This window comes from Blastomyces dermatitidis, assembly GCF_000003525.1.
Source record: "Blastomyces dermatitidis ER-3 genomic scaffold supercont1.13, whole genome shotgun sequence".
NCBI lineage: Eukaryota > Fungi > Ascomycota > Eurotiomycetes > Onygenales > Ajellomycetaceae > Blastomyces > Blastomyces dermatitidis.
In genome coordinates, this window is record NW_025544786.1 from 12573 (window position 1) to 38723 (window position 26151).

Sequence of the window (26151 nt, forward strand, 5' to 3'; positions counted from 1 at the left end):
CTCACTACATATTCTATGAACTTCAACTCTTTCATTTCAAACACACACTTGATTGATTTGATATAGAGCTTATACTCTGTCAGAGTTATAAGCACTTCATCAAGATACTTCAGATGTTCATTGTATGAGTTTGAAAAGACTAGAATATTATTAAAATATATGAGACATAAGGTTTCATTCTATTTATGAAGAATTATATTCATTATCATTGAAAAGATGACAGGCACATTTATCAGACTGAATGATATTATCAGAAATTCAAACTTCTCTTATTACATATTAAATACAGTTCACAGAACTGACAGTTCATCTATACAGATCTGTCAGTATTCTGAGAGAAGATTGATCTTTGATAGATATCAGGGATTTTCAACTGTATTCAACTGTTGTTGAATTCATGACAGTGAATATTCATTCTTGATCATAAGCTTATTAAGTGCTTGATAATTAATACACATTCATTACTTCTCATCTGTCTTTTTCATAAATAGAACTGAAAAGTCTCACACATTTGATGAGAGTTATATGAGACTATATTCTAGAAGGTCAGTGATCTGACACTTCTGTTCTTCAAGATATGTTTGTGACAGAGAATATACATTCTGATTGACTGATTTTATGTCTCTCATGTCAATCTCATGTACAAATCCTTGTTCTGGCAGCAATTTCAGTGAAAGATCTGTTCAGAAGATCTTGTCATACTTCTTCAGAAGCTTCTTCATACACTTATCCTTCTGCATATTCTTTATCTTGATTTTGTTCACTTTCAGATTCTGTATGACATACAGAATGCTTTCAGATGAGATCTTGCAAATCATTATCTTTATTAATATTATTATTATTATTCTTCAATTATAGATGTATACAGTCAGAGACTATGACATCTACCTGAGAACTTTTAGTTCTCAGGGTTTTTCCTATGTCTGTAAAGTTAACTATTATATATTCATCAATTTCAGATATGTAAAATCAGAAAATTCCAGCTCAGAATACAAAAACTGTTTACAAATTGCAGTGTTTTAACATCTTTTGATACTTTGAAATCATTTAACAATATCATGACAAAGGAAAAGAGAAAAAGAACACAGTCTCAAAGATAGACACATTAAATAGATAGATAGAAAGAAATTGAAAGAAAAAGATAAAGAAAAAGATAAAGTAAAGAGAGACTATAACAAAACAAATTATTAAAAGAGAGTGTATAGCTGTTTTAACAGACTATATCTGATTAATTTCCTCCTCTTCATATTCAGATAATTCTGAATTTAGTCATTTTCTTATAGCTGCTTGAGTTTCTGATAGAAAGTTTATTAAGTATTTAATTCCTGTCTCAGTTGAGAATAAGAATCTCATATTTAATTGATTTAAATCATACTTTTCTTTCAATCTGGCTCTGAGACTATTGTATAATGCACAGTGTATTACAATATACTCAGAATTCTCATTTGTATTGCAGAATGAGCATTCTATTGAGTCAAATCTATCATCAAATCTTTGTATATAAGATTTGAAATAGCTATATTCTAGTTTCAGCTGTATTATAGATGAGAATATTTTCTTTTTATATTTAATTGAACAAGATTTTCACTTGGGTTTTGTTTCAAATCTTGAATAATGTATACTCTTCTTTTGTTTCTGCCAGCTTTCATTTCACTTATCTAAACAAGATTCTTTTATTTTTCTCTTTATAAAAGACCAGGACACAATTTTTTGAATAGATCTGCTTAATTCTGCACTCTTTTTTACAGCTGAATCAGTCAATTCATTACCATGAATATTCATGTGAGCAGGAACTTAGTGTAGATGAATTATCAGCTTTGATATTCTTCTCTTTTGAATTTTCAAAACAGAGTTTAAGATCAGTTCAAGATTCATTTAATCATTATGAATCTGACTATTTCTAAGTCTTTTTAAAGCAGCTTGACTATCAGAGAATATTCATGTCTCTTTCAAACAATTTCCTCTTTTATGAGATTTTATTTCAATGAGTTTGAAAGCTTTCACTATTATAAATAGTTCAGCATCAAAGACTTCACATTCAGAGCCTAGATTTCAGAAATCTGAGATAAAATTAATATTACCTTCAGTATAAGCAATGCCTGCATCTAATCTATTCAAGTTCTCATTTTTTGAGTTATCTGAATAAACCAGAATAGAGTCTTTTATATTGATTGTAGAAATTCTCTTCAAATGCTGTTCATATTCTTTCTCTTTTGATAGTTCACTTATTTGTAAGTCTATAAGAGATTCAAGCTTTTCTCTCCAGAGAGATAACTTCTCATGATCAACTTTTTCAACATTTAAAGAAGAAAATTGATTTTTAATCAGAGAGTATAGTCTGTACAGTTGAGAAGACATTTTCTTTGAAGAATTATTTTCATTTCAATCAAGAAATCTATTCCAATCCAGTTCATTTCCAGAGTTAATTGATGAAAATGAAGAAGAGACTCTTTCTCTGATTATATGATTTGAGCTCATCTTTACAACTCTCAGAGCATAGTTCATACAGGCCTTTTCAAATCTAATAGCAGGAGAAGGAATTGAAGCTTCAATTTTCATTACTTTAATAGAAGATGATTTGAATGCTTCTAGAATTCTTCTCAAGACTCTGTTTTACAGACTTTGAAAGAGTTCAGTGAAATTCTCTTGATTATTCCATCAAACTTGAACTTCATAATCAGCTACTGATGTAATACAGACTATATATAACTGTCTCATAGCCTGGAAGAATAGATCTCTCTCTGTATTTGATAGTCTGATTATGTTGTTCAATAGTCTTTCTGCCTTGACAGTTCTTTGTTGAATGTGATATTTAAAATTTAACTTGGAGTTTAATCATACTTCTAATCATTTGATATTTACACTGGGTTTAATCTCTCTATTTAAAAGAGTTAGAGATAGTTCTTTCTCATTGAGTCTAGAAAAGAAATGAATTAACTCAGTTTTATTCATATCAAATTGAATTTGATTAATATCTGCTCTAACAAAGATTTTCTTTATAGCTTCTTCAATTACTTTCAAATTCTCTTTGATAGTTTTTGAGCTGTAGACTAGATCAATATCATCCACATAACTCAGAGATTGTACTATTCTCATATTTCTATTTTTGAATAGATATGCAGTGTATATTGCAAATAAAATGAGTGAGATTGAAGATCTCTGCAGTACTTCTATTTTTATCTCAGTCTTGTCTTGTTTCATTTCATCAAAGAAGAGTTATATAATTCTTTTAGATATAAAACAGTTAATTCATTTTATTAGAGAAAGTGGCAGTTTTAATATCTTCAATATCTGAATTAACTTTGACTTTGAAACATGATCAAATGCTTTCTTTATATCAATAAAAACTGCAGTTGAGATCAGACTCTCATGTTTTGCTATTTGAATATCATGAACAACTGAGAGAACAGTGTTAATTGCAGAACACTGTTTTCTATCTCTCATTTATTCACTGAATAAAAGAGAATCATCTATAGAGCTTATAAAAGATAGTTGAGTTGCTATTATCTTTTCTAAAACCTTTTCTAAACAGTTCAATAGAGATATTACTCTATATGACTTAGAAATTGAAGTTTTTCTATTAGGTTTTGTAAGAATCACTCCAGTGGCTTCTCTTCAGCATTCAGAATGATATTCATTTTTCAAGAGATTGAAAAAGAGCTCAAAATATTCATTCTTTAAGTAGAAATATGTATTTTGAATAATCAAGTGATTAATTGAATCAGGACCTGCAGCAGTTTTAACAGAACTTGAGAAGATAGCTGACTCTAATTCATCTTATGTAAGATCAGGTCATTCTCAGTCATTTTCATCAATGTAGTTGAGAAGTGATATATTCACTTTCTCTGAATCTGAATCTGAGTCTGATGAGTTCTGAAAGAGAATTCTTATAAAAGCTTGACATTTTTTCTCAAAAGAGTTTGCTGTATATGATTCATTCTGAAACTTATATTCTAAGGCTGGAAGTTTTGCTACACTTCTTGTTTTAGTATAGTTAAAAGCTTTAAAAATTTCCTTTTCTTATGCTTCTTTAAGAAATTTATTTCAGCAGTCTGTTTTAGCTCTTTGATATCTGAAAAATATTCATTTCTGACAGCTTTGAACCCTTTATCAGATATTACATCATTTTTTCAATCTCTTCTAGCAGTAGCTAATTCTTTCCTTTTAGATAAGATATTCTCATTTCATCAAGGTTTTGAATACTCAGAAGATTTTCTTTTTGAAATATTATCTCTAACACTTGTTAGAATAATAGATGTAATAAGCTTCACTCTATTCTTAAGCATTTCATTTGAGATATCTTGATCAGAATTTCAATCTAGCTCATTCTATCTTTCAGATTTTAGCAGTTTTATGCTTTCTTTAACTGCTTTTCAATCAGCTTTTTCAAAGTTATACTGATTAGAGAGAAGAGAATTTTCACTCATTTGTTTTTCACTCAGTTCAATATCAAATTGAATAATCTCATGATCTGATTCTGATGTCTCATTTGAATCAATAAATCAGTTTACAAGTCTTCTTTTCATTAAATTTTGTGATATGAAGATTAGATCTATAATAGACTTCTATTTCATACCTTTTCTAAAGAATGTTTGTTGATCAGACTTATTAATCAAATCTATTGAATGCTCAAAGGTTCATTCAACTAGATTATCAGCTCTCACTGCTCTCTTGCATTCTGAATTTCATCAGGGATGATGTGCATTGAAATCTCCTGTAATTATAGAGTTTCTTAATGAAGTTATGTTCAGAAATTCTCTATCAATTGTTCAGATATTGTTATTTTTCTTCAATGACTTTTCATTATAGATATTTATGAGCTGTATAGTATCAAACTCATTTTCTTTATCTATAATATCACTCACCAGAATATCAGGGTCAGACATGATATCAAATCTTAGATTAAATTGATATCTTGATCTCTTTCTTTCATAGATCACTACTCTTGACTTTATCTCAGACTTTTGAGGTAAAAAGCAGTAGTAGCTTGAATGAGAAATAACATATTTTTGCTCAGCATCAAAATTCGGCTCCTGAAGCAGTATAAAATCAACTTTTTATTCAAATACAATTTGAAGACAAGAATAAATACAATTTGAGTTTCTATTCACATTATTTTGAATAAATGTGATTTTTGAAGAGTTTTTAAACTTTTTTTGTTGTTTTTGTTGTATATTCATACTAAAAGAGAGTAGAGTAGAATCTAATCACTATCATCAGATAGTAGATTATAACTGTTCTGAAAAGTAGAAATCTCAACTGCTTACATTATATCTAGTTTATCATCAGAGTCATTTCTCAATTCTCTAATCTTAACAGAAGTTTGAGAATTCAAGTTCTGTTTACATTTAGCTGAAGAGTTAGAGTTTGAAGACTTAGATAGTTGAGAGTTTCTTCTTTTTGAGCTTGCAGTTATGAGTTTACTGGCTTGACTCTTCTCTTCAGTTCTAGATTGACTTTGAGCTTCTTCTTTTCTTCAGTTCTTTTGAGTTCTAGGAGTAAACATACATTCTTTTGAGCTAGATGCATGATTTTCTTTGCAATTAGAGCACTTAAGCAGAGTATGTTGATAAATTTCATCTCTTTTTGAGCATGTTTCACATTTATGCTCACTAGTTTTGTGATCTCTGATACAGAATGCACATTTTGAGTCTCTAAAATATGAGATTGTAAAGTGTTCATATCTTTGACAGTTTGAACACTGTGTTTAAGCTTTGAGATTCATTCTTGAGTCTTTGTATTCATGAACTCTCATTTTCAAATCTGCTACTCTTACTTCAGAGATCTTTGACTATTTAAGTGTTTTTATATATGCTAGAACAGAGACATTTCTTCTGTTTTGTCTGAACTCAATTGAATTTAGTTATACAGGCTTCTTTCTTAGTTGAATAGAGTTGTATTCTTTCAATTCATTTTTGAGAAGTAGCATTTCTTCTTCACAGTCAAAAATTTCAACTGGAATATCATGAAGAATGAATTTATCTCACTTTTCATCTCTTTCAGATAGAATTGTTATGTTTAACAAAGATTCTACTGCTGACTTTCAGAGATTCTCATTCTGAATAAGAAATTCAGCACTGAATTCAGACATTGTAGTCAGAATGATGGAGTTTTCAAAGAATGATGATTCAATTGAAGCTATAACTGGTTTTTAAACTTCAATATCAGTCATCAACTGAGAAAAGAACTGCTGATTAATTTCATTTCTGATTCTGAAAATGAGATTTGAGTTTAGCTTGTTTCTTTGCAGAATGTCCTGATTTGAGACTTTGAGAATAAGTCTTCTATTTCTGGAGATTTGAAAGTTTTTCTCTTTTTGTATTTTCTTTTTCACTTTTCTATGAATAGGAACATGAGCAGTATTCTTCTCAGTTTTCTAAGAATTTTGAGCAGGTTTTGAGACAGCAGGTTTAGAGACAGCAGATTCAGCTGCTTGAGCATATGTTTTCTTCTGATTTAAAGAAGAAGAAGAAGTAGGAAAAAAGAAAGAAGAAGAGTAAGATAAAGAGTCAGTGATTGTACTGAGAATTTTCAATGTTTTTTAAACTGTGTTTGAGATTTCAAGTTTGAACTTGATTATCTTCTGTAGTTGTCTAGCCTGAGTATGAAGAATTAACAGAACTTCTTCATTCATCTCACTCAGACACTGCTTTTCAAGAATCTTGCTTGCTTTTTCAAGTTTCTGTATTTCAAGAACTTGTTGTTTCTCTATTTCTTCTTTCTTTCTTCTCTTCAGAATTTCAATCTCAGAAATAGCATTTGAGAAAGCATCTTTTTTCACATCAACTGAGTGTATTTTTGAACTCATTGTTTTCACTCTGTGATTCAAAGATTGCTTAAGCCAGCGTACGATTACAGGCGTACACCGGCTTCTTATATTGTAATCTCATACACTAAATTAATTAGCGTACGCTATGGCCCCTTTACACTCATACGTGTATGCTAGTAGTTCAGAAGCGGCTGCAGTATTATCTGACAGTTGTACATTCTTCTGAATCACATTCTCTCTCATCAGATTCAGTCACGCTCATATGACTATGTTATACACTCTATCTTCATGTGGATTAGCTCATCACTAGTGTTTCATAATTGTGTGATCTATTCCTGATTCAGCTAGTATTCTGTGTACACTCTCACAAAGAAACTTTCACTATATTATATCACTCATTCACTAACTTTTTTCATTCTTCAACCATCTTCTTCATTATCATCATTATTAAACATCACTATCTTATTCAAGATTTCTACCTCTTCTTCTGTCTAACTCTTTTCATCTGTTCATCTATCACATTGTACACATTTCTGACAATGATCTCTCATTTTCATAACAAGTATCATTGTAGTGCTCATATCAGGCAGTTCATTAGCAGTAAGTGTAACATGTTGTGAAACATAGTCAGAACTTGTTTATCTTCTAATAATCATCAGAACAATGTATTATCATGAATGATGACACATCTTCTCATACACTCTTGATCATTTCTCTTCTCAGTGAGTTTCTGATCATGTTTTCTGACATGATTTTATGTGAATGCAGATGCTGATATGTTTGTTTTTATTCACATAGAATTGTCATGCATTGACAGATCTGCATCTGTCAATGATAGTGAACTCAATGTTGAATCATTGATCAAGAACTTGAAGAATGTGATAATGAAGGAATTGTCTGTGTCATATATAACTGAGTCTTCTGTGTTCTTCTCTTCTTTCTCTGTTCCTTTCTCTGTCACTTCTTCTCAATCTTCTACACCTGCCTCTGTGTCTGGTTCTTCTGCTCCCACTACTTCTGTTTCTGTGACCCTCACTTCTGTCACTTCTGGTTTTATCATCTCTGCTTTTATTATCAGCTCTCTCTGATTCAAGAAGATATTGTATAGACTTAATGAATCACATCTCTCAGTGTGTACACTCTCACTCTTCTTACTGACTCTCAGAATAATTTATTGTATGAAGACTGTGTACAACACAACTATCTGAAGCTCAGCTGCAGACATCAATTATTATATTCATTTTAAATATTCATAATGAGACAATTATTCATTCATATCAGAGAATCACTCCTCTTCTCAACAGTGTTGAGATTGTGAGTCTTTTTCTTTTCATCTTTTCAATCTGACACTGATTTTTCTGTTCTTAGAGAAAATCATTATGAGTTTTGCTGTGCACAAAGTCATAGCATTCACAGACATTAAGAAGCTTTTTATAATTGTAAAGTTCAATATTGTAAGAACATTCACTCTGACAAATTCCTTCAGAATGATCAATTCATATCAGCCTATTCTCTGGTATCTGTTGTTCAACTTCATGATGCAGATGAAAGATATTCATGTTTTTAGAAACAGGAACATGAATGTTATACTCTTTTACACTCACAGGTGTGAGGCTTGTATGTCTTTGTCTGAGATATCATTGTGAGAATGAGCTGTTCACATGCTGTGTTCTGCTTTCTGCATTTCTCTGTATTCTTCTCTCTCTTTCTGAGGAGTCTCATGCATGTTGTAATTACATGTACAATTCTAAGATCAGTGAGTGTTTGTTCAGTAACTGTTCTCATCCCTGATTTTGTGATTTTCATATGCTAACAATGATTCTTAGTTGCTCTGGTGTCAGAGGCCATTCTGATTGAAGATGATAACACTGCTGAGACTACTCTCTTCTGCTCTTAAGCTTCTCTCATCACTTTCTCTCTCTTCTCTGCAGAGAAGATTGTGCACACACCAGATCATAAGTGTTCAGCTCTGAGTGACTCTCATTATTCATCTGGTTCTGCATCTTCTTCTTCTTCTGTTTCTTCCATCTCTGTTCTCTCTGTCTCAGCTTCTGATTCTGTGAGTTCTGTGCTCTTCTTCAATTTCTCTACATGTACACATGTGCATTTCTATATTGGTATTTCAGCCAATCTTGCAATCAATGACATTAATGTCATATGCAGAGTGATAGAGGAATCAGAGACATGCACAGCATTGTTACAAGAGCAGCTTGTAACTCTCAAATTTCTTACAGATCTCAAGTTTTGAGATTTCCTTTGTTTTTGGCATTTTTCAGGTGGTGTGATGTTGGAAATAGATTAAATGTGTGATGTATGAAAATGAATGAGATGTGTATGATAACATTTGTCTTTTGCAGCTGACTCTTACAGTTAATGATCAATTCATCATCTCTTTTCTTACACTTTTTCTCTATCTGCTAGTCACTACTCTTACATAACCTCTATATGATACAGCATTCAGTGACTAGATTTGACAGCTTCTAACTTTTTATGATTCTGTCTCACATATTATACTGTCTCTCTTCACCTGCTCAGATTACTACAGTGAACAGCTCATTGAAACTAATCTTGTCTGATCTCTGAGTGTTCTCAGAGATTGAGATGACTTGGTTTCACATGTCTGTGAATGTTTCAGATAGTTCATTCTCTGTGATCTCTGTGATTGAACTGATGTAAACAGTCAAATTCAACTCTGAATTTCTTTTTCTTCTGTGATCTGACTCACATGCAAGTCTGTCACTTTGAGACTGCTCTTTGCTGTATTGCATCTGCTGTCTGCAGCACATTATCATATAACTGGCTACAGTCTTATTACTTATTGAAGTGTGACATTCACCTGATTTCTTCATTTCTTCTCATTCTTTTCTTATAATCATGAAAAGATCAGAATAAGTGAGATCATCTGATTTATAAGTGTCTATGATTTCTCTTACTTCATAAGACTTTTCAATTGTAAGTCTCTTCTTTTTCAACACTGACAATAGTGCTGCAGATGACTATAATTCACTCAGGTCTTACATCTTTGCTTTCACAAGTCATGAATCATTGATTAAGTTGCATAAGATCTGTCCCTCTGGTTCTTTCAATGCATACATTTCCAGAGAATGTGATTTGAGTATCTTATATGACTCAAATCATCTAGATTGGAACTTCTCAGAACCCTCATTGCATACAAGAACTCATATTTCCACCTTGAGACTTGATTCCTTAACAAGTGAGTCTTATATTCTTTTCAATTGAATTGCTCAGTTCAGGAGTAACTCATTAGCTTTTGCATGTGTGTGACTGATCTCTTTCAATCTTGATTTCACATCTGTGACTGCTGCATTCACAACTGCTGTTTCTGCTGCATTCACAACTGCTGTTCTCTCTCCCACCTTTTCTGAAGCATTCTCCAGGATGCGCGGATGCAATTCATACAACAGATAGAATGATGAACACTTGAAGACTGCATGCTGTCAAATCCGCATGGTCAATAGCATCTGTCTGAGATATTCATCTCATAGTCTCATAGACTTACTCACTAGATATTTCATCAGCATGTTGTCCAAGATTTCATTCAAGTGTTCCATCTTCTCATTTATTCACAGATGATATAACATTGTTCTACAATGTCTTGTCTGTAACTGACTCATGAAATGTCTCATCACTTCTTCTACAAGATTTGCATCATTATCAGTTAGAATCTCACACAGTATTTCATAGTTGATATAGATCTCATCATGTAGAAACTTCATCATCACCTTCTCTGTCACCTCTGAAACTGCTCTTGCAACTGGCCAGTCAGTAGTATAATCAATAGCAGTGATTATTCATCAATTTCCATTTGATATTCACAGCAATATGTCTATGAGGTTCATCTCTCATTGTTTGAACAGTTGTATTATACACTCTATCTGATGTTATGCTTTCTTGTGTTCTAACTCTTTCTTAGATTCTTTCATAACCTGGCAATTCAGACACTCATGAGCATATATCTGAATGTCCTCGGCCATGCTTGATCAGTATACTCTTAATTTGAGTATGCTCATGAGTTCAGAACTTTCTAAGTGACTGAATTCCTTGTGCATGTGAGTCATCAAGTTGCATCTAAATGAAGATTCTAGATAGAGAGCTTCTGCATATTCTAGATCACAGTAAAGCATAATATCATTTTCATTTTTCAATTTTCTTAGCTTGAAGTTTGAAAGCATCTCTTCTACTACTCTCACAAGACACTTGTCATTCAACATCTTGTCATTCTCTAAGCAAGAGATCATGACATTCACTCATTCTGATTCCTTGTATCTTCTCAGCATGTTTAACATGAACATTCCTTGTACCTGGTTCACAGAACTCTTACTCATGAAATCAGGTCTGTGACTGATTACATCAGACATCACAGTGTTCAATCTCTTTCAGTATTTGATATAAAGATTGTACACTTGAAACTCTGAGATTCAACATGCTAAGTATTTGAAAGGTTTTATCATTGATTATAGATAGACAAGGCTTTCATAATCTGTGATCACTGTTGTTGTATGCTCATTGTCAATATATCTATCTTATAACACCAGCATGTGCTTGATCACTAGCAATTTCTTTTCATACACTGAATAATTGAGCTCAGTGCTTGATAGTTTCCTATCATTGTATGTCACCAGGTGCAGCTTGCTGTTCTTGCTTATCTGTAGAAGAGTGTCTCTGATAGCTCATTCAGATGCATTCATCTCAATGTAGAAAGATTTATTACAATCTGATTGAATAAGCACTGAGAATGTTATTACACATTTTCTTAGTGTGAGAAAAGCCTCTTCACACACAGTATTTCAGATAATTGAATGAAACTTCTTCTTTCACAGATTTACATCTGTTTCTCTTAAGAGATCTGAGAGTGATACAGATATTCATGTGAAATCCTTGATGAATCTGTGATAGTATGAGACTAACTCAAGAAACTGTTGTATATGATGTACATTTCTTGACTGTGATCAATTCACTATAACATTCAATTTCTCCAGAATGAGGTGTATACAGTCATCACTTACTACATGTCTTACAAACTCCAACTCTTTCATTTCAAACACACACTTGATTGATTTGATGTAGAGCTTATACTCTGTCAGAGTTGTAAGCACTTTATCAAGATACTTCAGATATTCATCATATGAGTTTGAAAAGACTAGAATGTCATCAAGATATATAAGATATGAGGTTTCATTCTGTTTATGAAGAATTATATTCATCATCATTTGAAAGATGACAGGCGCATTTATCAGATTAAATGACATTATCAGGAATTCAAACTTCTCTTATTATGTATTAAACATAGTTTGTGAGACTGACAGTTCACCTACATGAATCTGCCAGTATTCTGAGAGAAGAGTGATCTTCAATAAATATCAGGCATTTTCAACTGTATTCAACTGTTGTTGAATTCATGACAGTGAATATTCATTCTTGATCATAAGCTTGTTAAGTGCTTGATAATTGATACACATCTGTCACTTCTCACCCGCCTTTTTCACAAATAGAACTGGAAAGCCTCACACACTTGATAAGGATTGTATGAGATCACATTCTAGAAGATCTGTGATCTGACACTTCTGTTCTTCAAGATGCATTTGTGACAGGGGGTATACATTCTGATTGACTGGTTTTGTATTCCCTGTGTCAATCTCATGTATAAATCCTTGTTCTGGCAGCAATTTCAGTGAAAGATCTGTTCAGAAGACCTTCTCATACTTCTTCAGAAGCTTCTTCATACACTTGTTCTCTCACATATTCTTTATCTTGGTTTTCTCTGCTTCTGAGTCCTGTATGACATACAGAATGCTTTCAGATGAGATCTTACAAATCATTCTCTTTGCTTGTTGATGCATAAGCAGATTTAACTCTTCTATATCAGAGGCATGAAATATCCTTCTCATATTAGTTGATAGAATTGTATGAATCATTTTCTTTCTATCAGTCAACTGCATATGACATGTACATCATTGAATCTGCAGATTGAATCTTTGAAATCAATCAAGTCTGAGAATAAGGTCATATTCCACATTCTGCAGCTCTCATGTTCAAATATAACAAGATCATTCTCTGAAGTGCAAGAGAACTCTTACTCTTACAGATGATATCAAATATCAGTTATCAGATAATCTTATACATCAGAGATTCTTCACTCAGTGAATTCTCTTCAATCTTCAGATTATATGATTCTCAATATATTATGTAGAAGCTTCTGTGTTCACTAACACTTTTGCAGCCATCTCTTGATTCTTACTCAAGTGCTCTCTATACATTAACATTTCAGCTCTCAAGATATTGAGATAAGTATTCACTTCATCATTCTCACCTGCATCTCATTCAGAAGCCTGCTTCTTCTTTGCATTTGCAGAATTCAGAGAATCATCTAACACAGGCATCTCTTTCACTTTGAAGGCTTTTCATAGAATATCAGTGAGTATCTCTGAGCTCACTGATTCAGCTAGTTTTTTGACTGCATACACTGAGTGTAATCTTTTACATCATGATTTTGACATCTGCAGTTGAAGCAAGCTCAATGCTTATAATATCAAGATTTTCACTCAGAAGATCTCTTTTTCAGAGGATTCAGTGCTTTAGCAATGACATTCAGATCTAGATTTATCATGTCTAGATGTGTGACTTGTATTATAGAAGTCTGATTACTCATTCTTCACTGAGTCATACTCAATTGCAGTATTTTCTATCATAATTGACTCACTTGTTCCTGTATAATGAGAATATTGTATACTTCCTTCATCATATCTGACTGTAAGATTAAGCATTTTCATTTCACTCTCAACTCAGGTGTAAGATCATGAATGAAGATCTGTAAACAGAAAGATATTGAAAGCTCTTCATTCAATGTAAGATAGTATAAGCTGAAGTGTGTGAAGTACAATGTAAGATCACTCACTTATCTACACTCAGTGAAGCATTTATAATGCTTGTCTCACATGTTCACTTCTTCAAAGTTATACAAGATTCACTTGGAAAACTCATTTCATGTTCATGAGAATGAATATTATTTCAGATCTGTGAGATTTATCTTTTCATCAGTTATTCATAATGACTTCACTTTTCTGTGTAGAAACATGACAGATCTTAAGACTTGTTGAAATTTCATTAACTGTCTGCCTGTGAGTTCACATTCACTCTGATAATATGATTGCATCTGACTTAGTCAGCTGATTGCAGCATCATTTTTTCAGTCATTATTGAAGCTTGATGACTTCAGCAGATCTTCTGACTTGATATATTTCATGCTTGAATTCTCATCCTGCGCAGCAGTCTCTGATGATGTGTATGCTTCTGAAGAGATCATGAACAATCATGATGAGATCTTCAGGTTCAGTATAGTTATCTGTCTGTGTAAACATTTGATCTTCTGCTGCAGACTTAAGATCTGGTTTTCTCTATTCTTATTGATGATGATGATTGTGTCAGTGAAGCTCTTCAAAGTGAATACTTGATTCACAGTGAATGTCAATTGTTGTTTGACTTCTGTCTCAGCCTGTCACTGTGTATGCAAGGCCTCAATCTTGTTTAGAATCCTCATATGTGTACAGAGCTTCAATTTCAGTTTGGCAGTCTCAGTCACTTTTCTTACTGCTTTAAGTAAATCCTCTGAGAGGTTCTGCATATCTTTCAGTTTAGATAGCAGAGAAGGGTATTGTTTGTATCAGCTAGGGAAGATATTCATTTCAGTGATTGGTTTCTGATTGATCATATAATGTCTATTATTATATTGCTTATATCATTATATCACTATATTGTTATATGATTTCTGTTATCATTGTACAACTCTGGTGGTGGCCACTCTCTCTTTTATCCTTCTTTTGAGTAGGGAGTGAACTTTTTTGAATCTGGTTCACTGCTCCCATCCTCTTTCTCACATCTCATTCATTCACATCTCATACATGGCATGTGCCTGGGTGTGGAGTTTTCTCTCAACAAGTGAAGCAGTATCAATCAGATGCTCTTTCACTCACTGCTCTTTGTACACTATCTTTTGAGACATTCTAGAATCACACTGGCATGATAACTACAAATCACTTCATAGACAGAATTATCATGCTCTGGAGGAGCCTGCACTTCTCACTAGTTTTTAGACATGCTATCAGATGTGATTCAAAGATTGCTTAAGCCAGTGTACAATTACAGGTGTACACCGGCTTCTTATATTGTAATCTCATACACTAAATTAATTAGTGTACACTATGGCCCCTTTACACTTGTACGCGTACGCTAGTAGTTCGGAAGCGGCCGCGGTATTATCCGACGGTCGTACGTTCTTCCGAATCACAACTCAATGAAAAGTTGATCAGACTGTTTCAATTGAAATATTTCTAAGTCTGTTTTTAATTGAAAAGTTGGTCAGACTGTTTCAAAAGAAGAATAAAAGACTTTTGTGTATAAAATACCTGATTTTTTTCACACTAGTTCAGTAACTAGGTTAGATTTTTAAAGAGAATCTAATAAACTAAAATTGATTTTTGAGATAAATTAATAAAAACTTTACAATCTCTTTCTTGGAATACAGTGAGAAAAAGTATGATATCAAATCAATTGATACTAAATCAGATGATATAACAGTTTTTGAGAGAAAAACTGATAAAAAATAAATCAATTTTTTGCAGAGAAATTGATTAAAACTATTCAATTTTATTCTAAATCATTCAATTCTTCTCACACAACAAGTGTGCAACTCAAATCAGTTAATAAAAAGTGTAAAAAAGAATTAAGTATTAATGAAAGCTCTTCAGTTACTGAAAAAGTAATTCTTACTTAAAAGAATATGAAATTATAACAGAAAACAACTCTGTTTTTAATTCTTTGTAAGAATATTGTATACAACTCAGAGAAAAACATCTTACTTTTTCAAGAGAAGTAAAAAACTATTTCTAAAATCTTTTTTTTTTTTGCATTAACTGCTGCAGAAGAATGAGATAGAAACTGCTAAGATATACACTACTGTATACTCTCTATCAAGACTTTCTCTCTTCAGAGTCTTGATATTATAGAGAATATAAGTTTGTTTCTATATAATAATATAAATATTGTCAGTGAGATGTAGAGGAACTAGTTATTTATATCTCAAAATAGAAGACTTTGTCAATGATTATATTAATATAGAGTTAATTCTCAAATTCAATAGAAATCTAGTGTTGCTGTTCTCAATTTCTTGCAGAATCTATTGAATATTGAGATATTAAAACTAGATTTAATATATCTCACTGTGCAGAGATCAAAGACTCAGTCAGATCTTGAGATATACTGATTTTATAGTTGTTGATATGCTGTTGACTCATTGTTCACTGATTATGTATTGAATGCTGTTGCCAAGGTATCTTTTTGTATCATTCTGCTGAGGATGGGCCAGATTGAGAGAGATAGTACAAGGGTGAGACTTGGTGTTGAAGTCTAGATACACTGATGACAGACTGTGAAGATTGATCTTCTGAAGAGTCTGTTGATTATGTGCTTGATATTATCACTGAGGTATCTTTTTGTATTTTTCTGCCAGGGATGGGCCAGATTGAAAAGAGCAGTATGAGGGTGAGACTTGGTGTTGATGTTTTGAAACATCAAAGATTGACAGGGTTTTCATGGAGATTGCTTCTCAGATATCTTCACAACTACAGGTCAGAAATCTTCCAAAATTGAGAAGATTGATGCATATGACTAGGTCACTTCATCTTACAATTTGTATGGCACTCTGGCCCGGGGTTGTGGTGTGGTAGGGGAGAATGGGGGATAATCCCATACAGGAGTTTTGAACAATGTCCAGTTCACATTTGGCTGGATAACTTCATCATCACACAGGGTATGCGGTCAGTGATGGGGTCAGAATACTTGTATGATTGAGGGCTTTTCAATGAATCTATCAGCGGGTTCTTATTCGAAAAATCGAGCGAGGTCATGATGGAGCAGTTGCAGTCAAATCATTCTCTTTGCTTGTTAATATATAAGCAGATTTAACAATATTAATATCAAAGCTAGTTATACAACCGCTTCATCACAAACTCGCTTGATTTTTTGAATAAGAACCCGCCAATAGATCCATTGAAAAGCCCTTGATCATATGAGCATTCTGACCCCATCATCAACTGCATACCCTGTGTGATGGTGGAGTTATCCAGCCAAACATGAACTGGATGTTGTTTGAAACTCCTGTGTGGGAGTATCCCCTGTTCTCCCCTACCACACCACAACCCCGGGCCAAAGTGTCATACAAATTGTAAGGTGAAGAGACCTAGTCATATGCACCAATCTTCTCAATTTTGAAAGATTCTCAATCTGTAGTTGTGAAGATATCTGAGGAGTGATCTCTGTGAAAACCCTGTCCATCTTTGATGTTTCAAAACATTAACATCAAGTTTCACTGTTGTACCGCCCTTTCTAATCTGGCCCATTCTCAGCAGAAAAATACAAAAAGATACCTTGGTAATAATATCAAGCACATAATCAATGACCACTTCTGAAGTGCAATCTTCATGATCTGTCTTCAGTGTATCTGAACATCAATGCCAAGTCTCATTCTCATACCACCTCTCTCAATCTGGCTCATCTCTGACAGAAAAGTACAAAAAGATACCTCAGCAACTGTACTCAATACATAATCAGCAGACATGACAACTATAAAATCAGTATATCTCAAGGTCTGACTGAGCCTTTGATCCCTGCACAGTGAGATATATTAAATCTAGTTTTAATATCTCAATATTCAATAGATTCTGCAAGAGATTGAGAACAGCAATACTAGGTTTTTATTGAATTTGAGAATTAACTCTATATTGATATAATTATTGATAAAGTCTTCTATTTTGAGATATAAATAATCAGTTCCTCTACATCCCACTGACAATATTTATATTATCATATAGAAACAGACTTATATTCTCTATAATATCAAGACTCTGAAGAGGGAAAGTCTTGATAGAGAGTATACAGTAGTGTATATCTTAGCAGTTTCTATCTCATTCTTCTGCAGCAGTTAATGCAAAAAAAAGATTTTAGAAATAGTTTTTTTACTTCTCTTAAAAAAGTAAGGTGTTTTTCTCTGAGTTTTATACAATATTCTTACAAAGAATTAAAAACAGAGTTGTTTTCTATCATAATTTCATATTCTTTTAAGTAAGAATTACTTTTTCAGTGGCTGAAGAGCTTTTATTAATACTTAATTCTTTTTTACACTCTTTATTAACTGATTTGAGTTGCACACCTGTTGTGTGAGAAGAATTGAATAATTTAGAATAAAATTGAATAGTTTTAATCAATTTCTCTTCAAAAAATTGACTTATTTTTTATCAGTTTTTCTCTCAAAAACTGTCATATAATCTGATTTACTATCAATTGATATCATACTTTTCCTCACTGTATTCCAAGAAAGAGATTGTAAAGATTTTATTGATTTATCTTAAAAATCAATTTTAGTTTATTAGATTCTCTTCAAAAATCTAACCTAGTTACTGAACTAGTGTGAAAAAAATCAGGTGTTTTATACACAAAAGTCTGTGATTCTTCTTTTGAAATAGTCTGATCAACTTTTCAATTGAAAACAGACTTAGAAACCTCTTAATTGAAACAGTCTGACCAACTTTTCAATTCAAAAGAGTTTAATAAATATCTCAATTGAATTAGTCTGATCAACTTTTCATTGAGTAAGAATAATGAGTTCAAAAGTACACTCAGTTGATGTGAAAAAAGATGCTTTCTCAAATGCTATTTCTGAGATTGAAATTCTGAAGAGAAGAAAGAAAGAAGAGATAGAGAAACAACAAGTTCTTGAAATACAGAAACTTGAAAAAGCAAGTAAAATTCTTGAAAAGCAGTGTCTGAGTGAGATGAATGAAGAAGTTCTGTTAATTCTTCATACTCAGGCTAGACAACTACAGAAAGTGATCAAGTTCAAACTTGGAATTTCAAACACAGTTCAAAAAACTTTGAAAATTTCTAATATAATCACTGACTCTTCAGTTTGCTTGTCTTTCTTTTCTACTTCTTCTTCTTCTTCTTCTTTGAATCAGAAGAAAACATATGCTCAAGCAGCTGAATCTGCTGTCTCTAAATCTGCTATCTCTAAATCTGCTGTCTCAAAACCTGCTCAAAATTCTGAGAAAACTGAGAAGAATACTGCTCATGCCTCTATTCATAGAAAAGTGAAAAAGAAAATGCAAAAAGAGAAAAACTTTCAAATCTTCAGAAATAGAAGACTTATTCTCAAAGTCTCAAATCAGAACATTCTGCAAAGAAACAAGTTAAACTCAAATCTCATTTTCAGAATCAGAAATGAAATTAATCAGCAGTTCTTTTCTCAGTTAATGACTGATATTGAAGTTCAAAAACCAGTTATAGCTTCAATTGAATCATCATTCTTTGAAAACTTCATTATTCTGACTACAATGCCTGAATTCAGTGCTGAATTCCTTATTCAGAATGAGAATCTCTGAAAGTCAGCAGTAGAATCTTTGTTAAATACAATAATTCTATCTGAAAGAGATGAAAAGTGAGACAAATTCATTCTTCATAATATTTCAGTTGAAATCTTTGACTGTGAAGAAGAAATGCTACTTCTTAAAAATGAATTGAAAGAATACAACTCTATTCAACTGAGAAAGGAGCCTGTATGACTAAATTCAATTGAGTTCAGACAAAGCAGGAGAAATGCCTCTGTTCTAGTATATATAAAAACACTTGAACAGTCAAAGATCTCTGAAGTAAGAGTAGCAGGTTTGAAAATGAGAGTTCATGAATACAAAGACTCAAGAATGAACCTCAAAGCTCAAACACAGTGTTCAAACTGTCAAAGATATGAACACTTTGCAATCTCATGTTTTAGAGACTTAAAATATGCATTCTGTGCCAGAGATCACAAAACTAGTGAGTATAAATGTGAAACATGCTTAAAAAGAGATGAAATTTGTCAACATACTCTGCTTAAGTGCTCTAATTGTAAAGAAAAACATGCATCTAGCTCAAAAGAATGTATGTTTGCTTCTAGAACTCAAAAGAACTGGAGAAAAGATGAAGCTCAAATTCAATCTAGAACTGAAGAGAAGAGTCAAGCCAGTAAACTCACAACTGCAAGCTTAAAAAGAAGAAACTCTCAACTATCTAAGTCTTCAAACTCTAACTCTCCAGCTAAATGTAAACAGAACTTGAATTCTCAAACTTCTGTTAAGATTAGAGAATTGAGAAATGACTCTGATGATAAACTAGATATAATGTAAGCAGTTGAGATTTCTACTTTTCAGAACAGTTATAATCTACTATCTGATGATAGTGATTAGATTCTACTCTACTCTCTTTTAGTATGAATATACAACAAAAACAACAAAAAAAGTTTAAAAACTCTTCAAAAATCACATTTATTCAAAATAATGTGAATAGAAACTCAAATTGTATTTATTCTTGTCTTCAAATTGTATTTGAATAAAAAGTTGATTTTATACTGCTTCAGGAGCCGAATTTTGATGCTGAGCAAAAATATGTTATTTCTCATTCAAGCTACTACTGCTTTTTACCTCAAAAGTCTGAGATAAAGTCAAGAGTAGTGATCTATGAAAGAAAGAGATCAAGATATCAATTTAATCTAAGATTTGATATCATGTCTGACTCTGATATTCTGGTGGGTGATATTATAGATAAAGAAAATGAGTTTGATACTATACAGCTCATAAATATCTATAATGAAAAGTCATTGAAGAAAAATAACAATATCTAAACAATTGATAGAGAATTTCTGAACATAACTTCATCAAGAAACTCTATAATTGTAGGAGATTTCAATGCACATCATTTCTGATGAAATTCAGAATGCAAGAGAGCAGTGAGAGCTGATAATCTGATTAAATGAATCTTTGAGCATTCAATAGATTTGGTTAATAAGTCTGATCAATAAACATTCTTTAGAAAAGGTATGAAACAGAAGTCTATTATAGATCTAATCTTCATGTCACAAAATCTAATGAAAAGAAGACTTGTAAACTGATTTATTAATTCAAATGAGACATCAGAATCAGATCATGAGATTATTTAATTTAATATTGAACTGAGTGAAAAATAAATGAGTGAAAATCCTCTTCTCTCTAATCAGTATAACTTTGAAAAAGCTGATTGAAAAGCAGTTGAAGAAAGTATAAAACTGCTAAAATCTGAAAGACAGAATGAGCTATATTGAAATTCTGGTCAAGATATCTCAAATGAAATGCTTGAGAATAGAGTGAAGCTTATTATATCTATTATTCTAACAAGTGTTAGAGATAATATTTCAAAAAGAAAATCTTCTGAGTATTCAAAATCTTGATGAAATGAGAATATCTCATCTAAAAGAAAAGAATTAGCTACTGCTAGAAGAGATTGAAAAAATGATGTAATATCTGATGAAGAGTTCAAAGCTGTGAGAAATGAATATTTTTCAGATATCAAAAGAGTTAAAACAGACTGCTGGAATAAATTTCTTGAAGAAGCACAAGAGAAGGAAATTTTTAAAGCTTTTAACTATACTAAAATAAGAAGTGTAGCAAAACTTCCAGTCTTAGAATATAAGTTTCAGAATGAATTATATACAGCAAACTCTTTTAAGAAAAAATGTCAAGCTTTTATGAGAATTCTCTTTCAGAACTCATCAGACTCAGATTCAGATTCAGAGAAAGAGAATATATCACTTCTCAACTATATTGATGAAAATGACTGAGAATGACCTGATCTTACACAAGATGAATTAGAGTCAGCTATCTTCTCAAGTTCTGTTAAAACTGCTGCAGGTCCTGATTCAATTAATCACTTGATTATTCAAAATACATATTCCTACTTAAAGAATGAATATTTTGAGCTCTTTTTCAATCTCTTGAAAAATGGATATTATTCTGAATGCTGAAGAGAAGCCACTGGAGTGATTCTTGCAAAATCTAATAGAAAAACTTCAATTTCTAAGTCATATAGAGTAATATCTCTATTGAACTGTTTAGAAAAGGTTTTAGAAAAGATAATAGCTACTTGACTATCTTTTATAAGCTCTATAGATGATTCTCTTTTATTCAGTGAATAAATGAGAGATAGAAAACAGTATTCTGTAATTGACACTGTTCTCTCAGTTGTTCATGATATTCAAATAGCAAAACATGAGAGTCTGGTCTCAACTGCAGTTTTTATTGATATAAAGAAAGCATTTGATCATGTTTCAAAGTCAAAGTTAATTCAGACATTGAAGATATTAAAACTGTCACTTTCTCTAATAAAATGAGTTAACTGTTTTATGTCTAAAAGAATTATACAACTCTTCTTTGATGAAATGAAACAAGACAAGACTGAGATAAAAATAGGAGTATCACAGGGATCTTCAATCTTACTCATTTTATTTGTAACATACACTGCATATCTATTCAAAAATAGAAATATGAGAATAGTGTGATCTCTGAGTTATGTGAATGATATTGGTCTAGTCTACAGCTTAAAAACTATCAAAGAGAATTTGAAAGTAATTGAAGAAGCTGCAAAGAAAATCTTTGTTAGAGTAGATATCAATTAAATTCAATTTGATATGAATAAAACTGAGTTAATTCATTTCTTTTCTAGACTCAATGAGAAAGAACTATCTCTAACTCTTTTAAATAGAGAGATTAAATTCAGTGTAAATGTCAAATGATTAGAAGTATGATTAAACTCCAAGTTGAATTTTAAATATCACATTCAACAAAGAACTGTCAAGGCAGAAAGACTATTGAACAATATAATCAGACTATCAAATACAGAGAGAGATCTATTCTTCCAGGCTATGAGACAGTTATATATAGCCTGTATTACATCAGTAGCTGATTATGAAGTTCAAGTTTGATGAAATAATCAAGGGAATTTCACTGAACTCTTTCAAAGTCTGTAAAACAGAGCCTTGAGAAGAATTCTGAGAGCATTCAAATCATCTTCTATTAAAGCAATGAAAATTGAAGCTTCAATGTCTCCTTCTGCTATTAGATTTGAAAAGGTCTGTATGAACTATGCTCTGAGAGTTGTAAAGATGAGCTCAAATCATATAATCAGAGAAAGAGTCTCTTCTTCATTTTCATCAATTAACTCTGAAAATGAACTGGATTGGAATAGATTTCTTGATTGAAATAAAAATAATTTCTCAAAGAAAATGCCTTCTCAACTGTACAGACTATGCTCTCTGATTAAAAATGAATTTTCTTCTTTAAATGTTGAAAAAGTTGATCATGAGAAGTTATCTCTCTGAAGAGAAAAGCTTGAATCTCTTATAGACTTATAAATAAGTGAACTATCAAAAGAGAAAGAATATGAACAGCATTTGAAGAGAATTTCTACAATCAATATAAAAGACTCTATTATGGTTTATTCAGATGGCTCAAAAAATGAGAACTTGAATAGATTAGGCACAGGCATTGCTTATACTGAAGATAATATTAATTTTATCTCAGATTTCTGGAATCTAGGCTCTGAATGTGAAGTCTTTGATACTGAACTAGTTGCAATAGTGAAAGCTTTTAAACTCATTGAAATAAAATCTTATAAAAGAGGAAATTGTTTGAAAGAGACATGAATATTCTCTGATAGTTAAGCTGCTTTAAAAAGACTTAGAAATAGTCAGATTCATAATGATTAAATGAATCTTGAACTGATCTTAAACTCTGTTTTGAAAATTCAAAAGAGAAGAATATCAAAGCTGATAATTCATCTGCACTGAGTTCCTGCTCACATGAATATTCATGATAATGAATTGGCTGATTCAGCTGTAAAAAAGGGTGCAGAATTAAGCAGATCTATTCAAAAAATTATGTCCTGGTCTTTTATAAAGAGAAAAATAAAAGAATCTTGTTTAGACAAGTGAAATGAAAGCTGGTAGAAACAAAAGAAGAGTATACATTATTCAAGATTTGAAACAAAACCCAAGTGAAAATCTTGTTCAATTAAATGTAAAAAGAAAATATTCTCATCTATAATACAGCTGAAACTAGGACATGGCTATTTCAAATCTTATATACAAAGATTTGATGATAGATTTGACTCAATAGAATGCTCATTCTGCAATACAAATGAGAATCCTGAGTATATTGTAATGCACTGTGCATTATACAATAGTCTCAGAGTCAGATTGAAAGAGAAGTATAATCTAAATCAATTAAATATGAGATTCTTATTCTCAACTGAGACAGGAATTAAATACTTAATAGACTTTCTATCAGAAACTCAAGCAGCTACAAGAAAATGGCTAAATTCAGAATTATCTGAGTATGAAGAGAAGGAAATTAATCAGATATAGTCTGTTAAAACAGCTATACACTCTCTTTTAATAATTTGTTTTGTTATAGTCTCTCTTTACTTTATCTTTTTCTTTATCTTTTTCTTTCAATTTCTTTCTATCTATTTATTTAATGTGTCTATCTTTGAGACTGTGTTCTTTTTCTCTTTTCTTTTGTCATGATATTGTCAAATGATTTCAAAGTATCAAAAGATGTTAAAACACTGCAATTTGTAAACAGTTTTTGTATTCTGAGCTGGAATTTTCTGATTTTGCATATCTGAAATTGATGAATGTACAATAGTTAACTTTACAGACATAGAAAAAACCCTGAGAACTAAAGTTCTCAGGTAGATGTCATAGTCTCTGACTGCATACATCTATAATTGAAGAATAATAATAATAATAATAAGCAGATTTAATCCTTCTATATCAGAGATGTGAAATGTCCTTCTCATATCAGTTGATAGAATTGTATGAATCATTTTCTTTCTATCAGTCAACTGTATATGACATGTACATCATTGAATCTGCAGATTGAATCTTTGAAATCAATTAAGTCTGAAAATAAGATCATATTTCATATTCTGCAGCTCTCATGGTCAAATATAGCAAGATCATTCTCTGAAGTGCAAGAGAACTCTTACTCTTATAGATGATATCAAATATCAGTTATCAGATAATCTTATGTATCAGAGATTCTTCACTCAGCAGATCTCTTTCAGTCTTCAGATTATATAATTATTAATATATTATATAAAAGCTTCTATGTTCACTAACACTTTTGCAGCCATCTCTCAATTCTTACTTAAGTATAGACTGACCGTGTGACCGTGTCTGAGACCAGGACCAGATTTTTTAATAGTCTTATTACCAATTCGACTGATCTCATTACACAGTTTTAACATTAGATAGTAGTTTCATACTGTCTCAGTAGAACTTACTGTCTACTCTTGTCACATTTTTCAAATAAGATCATGATTTCCACTTCTCAATTTAAATTATTTTTATTACTTTAAATGACTTTAAATCTCATTTGAGCATTATCAAAAAGTGTTACTTTTTAAAAAATTAAAAATAGTCTAAAAAAAACCTTAAAATGTCTAAAAATAGTAACTTTATGCTAAGAATGGAACTAAATGGAATCAAATGAAATCACTTTCTCATTTTTTTCCAGTCATGGTTTCATTTTAAGATCTGATATATAGTCACTTTACCTGTTTTTTTGATAGCCAGTCCCAGCGGGATTCACGCCAAGAAATGTATGGGACCAGATCAAATGAAACCAAACGTGAAATTCATGGTCTCAGCGGCCAGTCTACTCAAGTACCTCTCTTATACATTAACATTTCAGGTCTTAAGACATTGAGATGAGTATTCACTTTCTCACCTGCATCTCAGTCAGAAGCCTGCTTTCTCTTTGTATTTATAGAATTCAGAGAGTCATCTAACACAGGCATCTCTTTCACTTTAAAGACTTTTCATAGAATATCAGTGAGTGTCTTCAAGCTCACTGATTCTACTAGTTTTTTAACTCTCTTACTTCTCTTGACTGTACACACTGAGTGCAATCTTTTACATCATGATTTTAATATTCACAGTTGAAGCAAGCTCAATACTCATAATATTAAGATTTTCACTCAGAGAATCTCTTTTTCAGAGAATTCAGCACTTTAGTGATGATATTTAGATCTAGATTCATCATATTCAGATGTATAACTTATATTGTAGAAGTCTGATTATCTGTTCTTCACTGAGATATACTCAATTGCAGTATTTTCTGTTACAATTGACTCACTTATTCTCATATAATAAGAATATTATATGCTTTCTTCACTGTGTCTGACTGTGAGATTAAGCATTTTCATTCTGCTCTCAACTCAGATGTAAGATTATAAATAAAGATCTGTAAATAGAAAGATATTGAAAGCTCTTCATTCAATATAAGATAGTATAAACTGAAGTGTGTGAAGTATAATATAAGATTACTCACTTATCTACACTCAGTGAAGTGTTTATAACACTTATCTTCTATATTCACTTTCTCAAAGTTATGTAAGATTTATTTGAAAAACTCATTTTATATTTATAAGAATGAATATCACTTCAGATCTGTGAGATTCAT

At 31.7% G+C, this 26151-nt stretch overlaps 2 protein-coding genes across 2 annotated transcripts; both read left to right on the forward strand.

The window, feature by feature from the left end:
• Nucleotides 1-7567: 7567 nt before the first annotated feature.
• BDCG_17896 (uncharacterized protein) lies at nt 7568-8377 on the forward strand (the record flags this gene model as incomplete). The annotated part of the gene is made up of 3 exons (XM_045426942.1): nt 7568-7647; nt 8051-8083; nt 8215-8377. Coding segments are annotated over 3 exons (275 nt in total), but the record flags the coding sequence as incomplete, so codon positions are not given.
• Nucleotides 8378-19473: 11096 nt separating this feature from the next.
• On the forward strand, nt 19474-19756 carry BDCG_17897 (uncharacterized protein; the record flags this gene model as incomplete). Its single annotated transcript, XM_045426943.1, has 2 exons — nt 19474-19501; nt 19613-19756. Coding segments are annotated over 2 exons (171 nt in total), but the record flags the coding sequence as incomplete, so codon positions are not given.
• Between the last annotated feature and the right edge of the window lie 6395 nt (nt 19757-26151).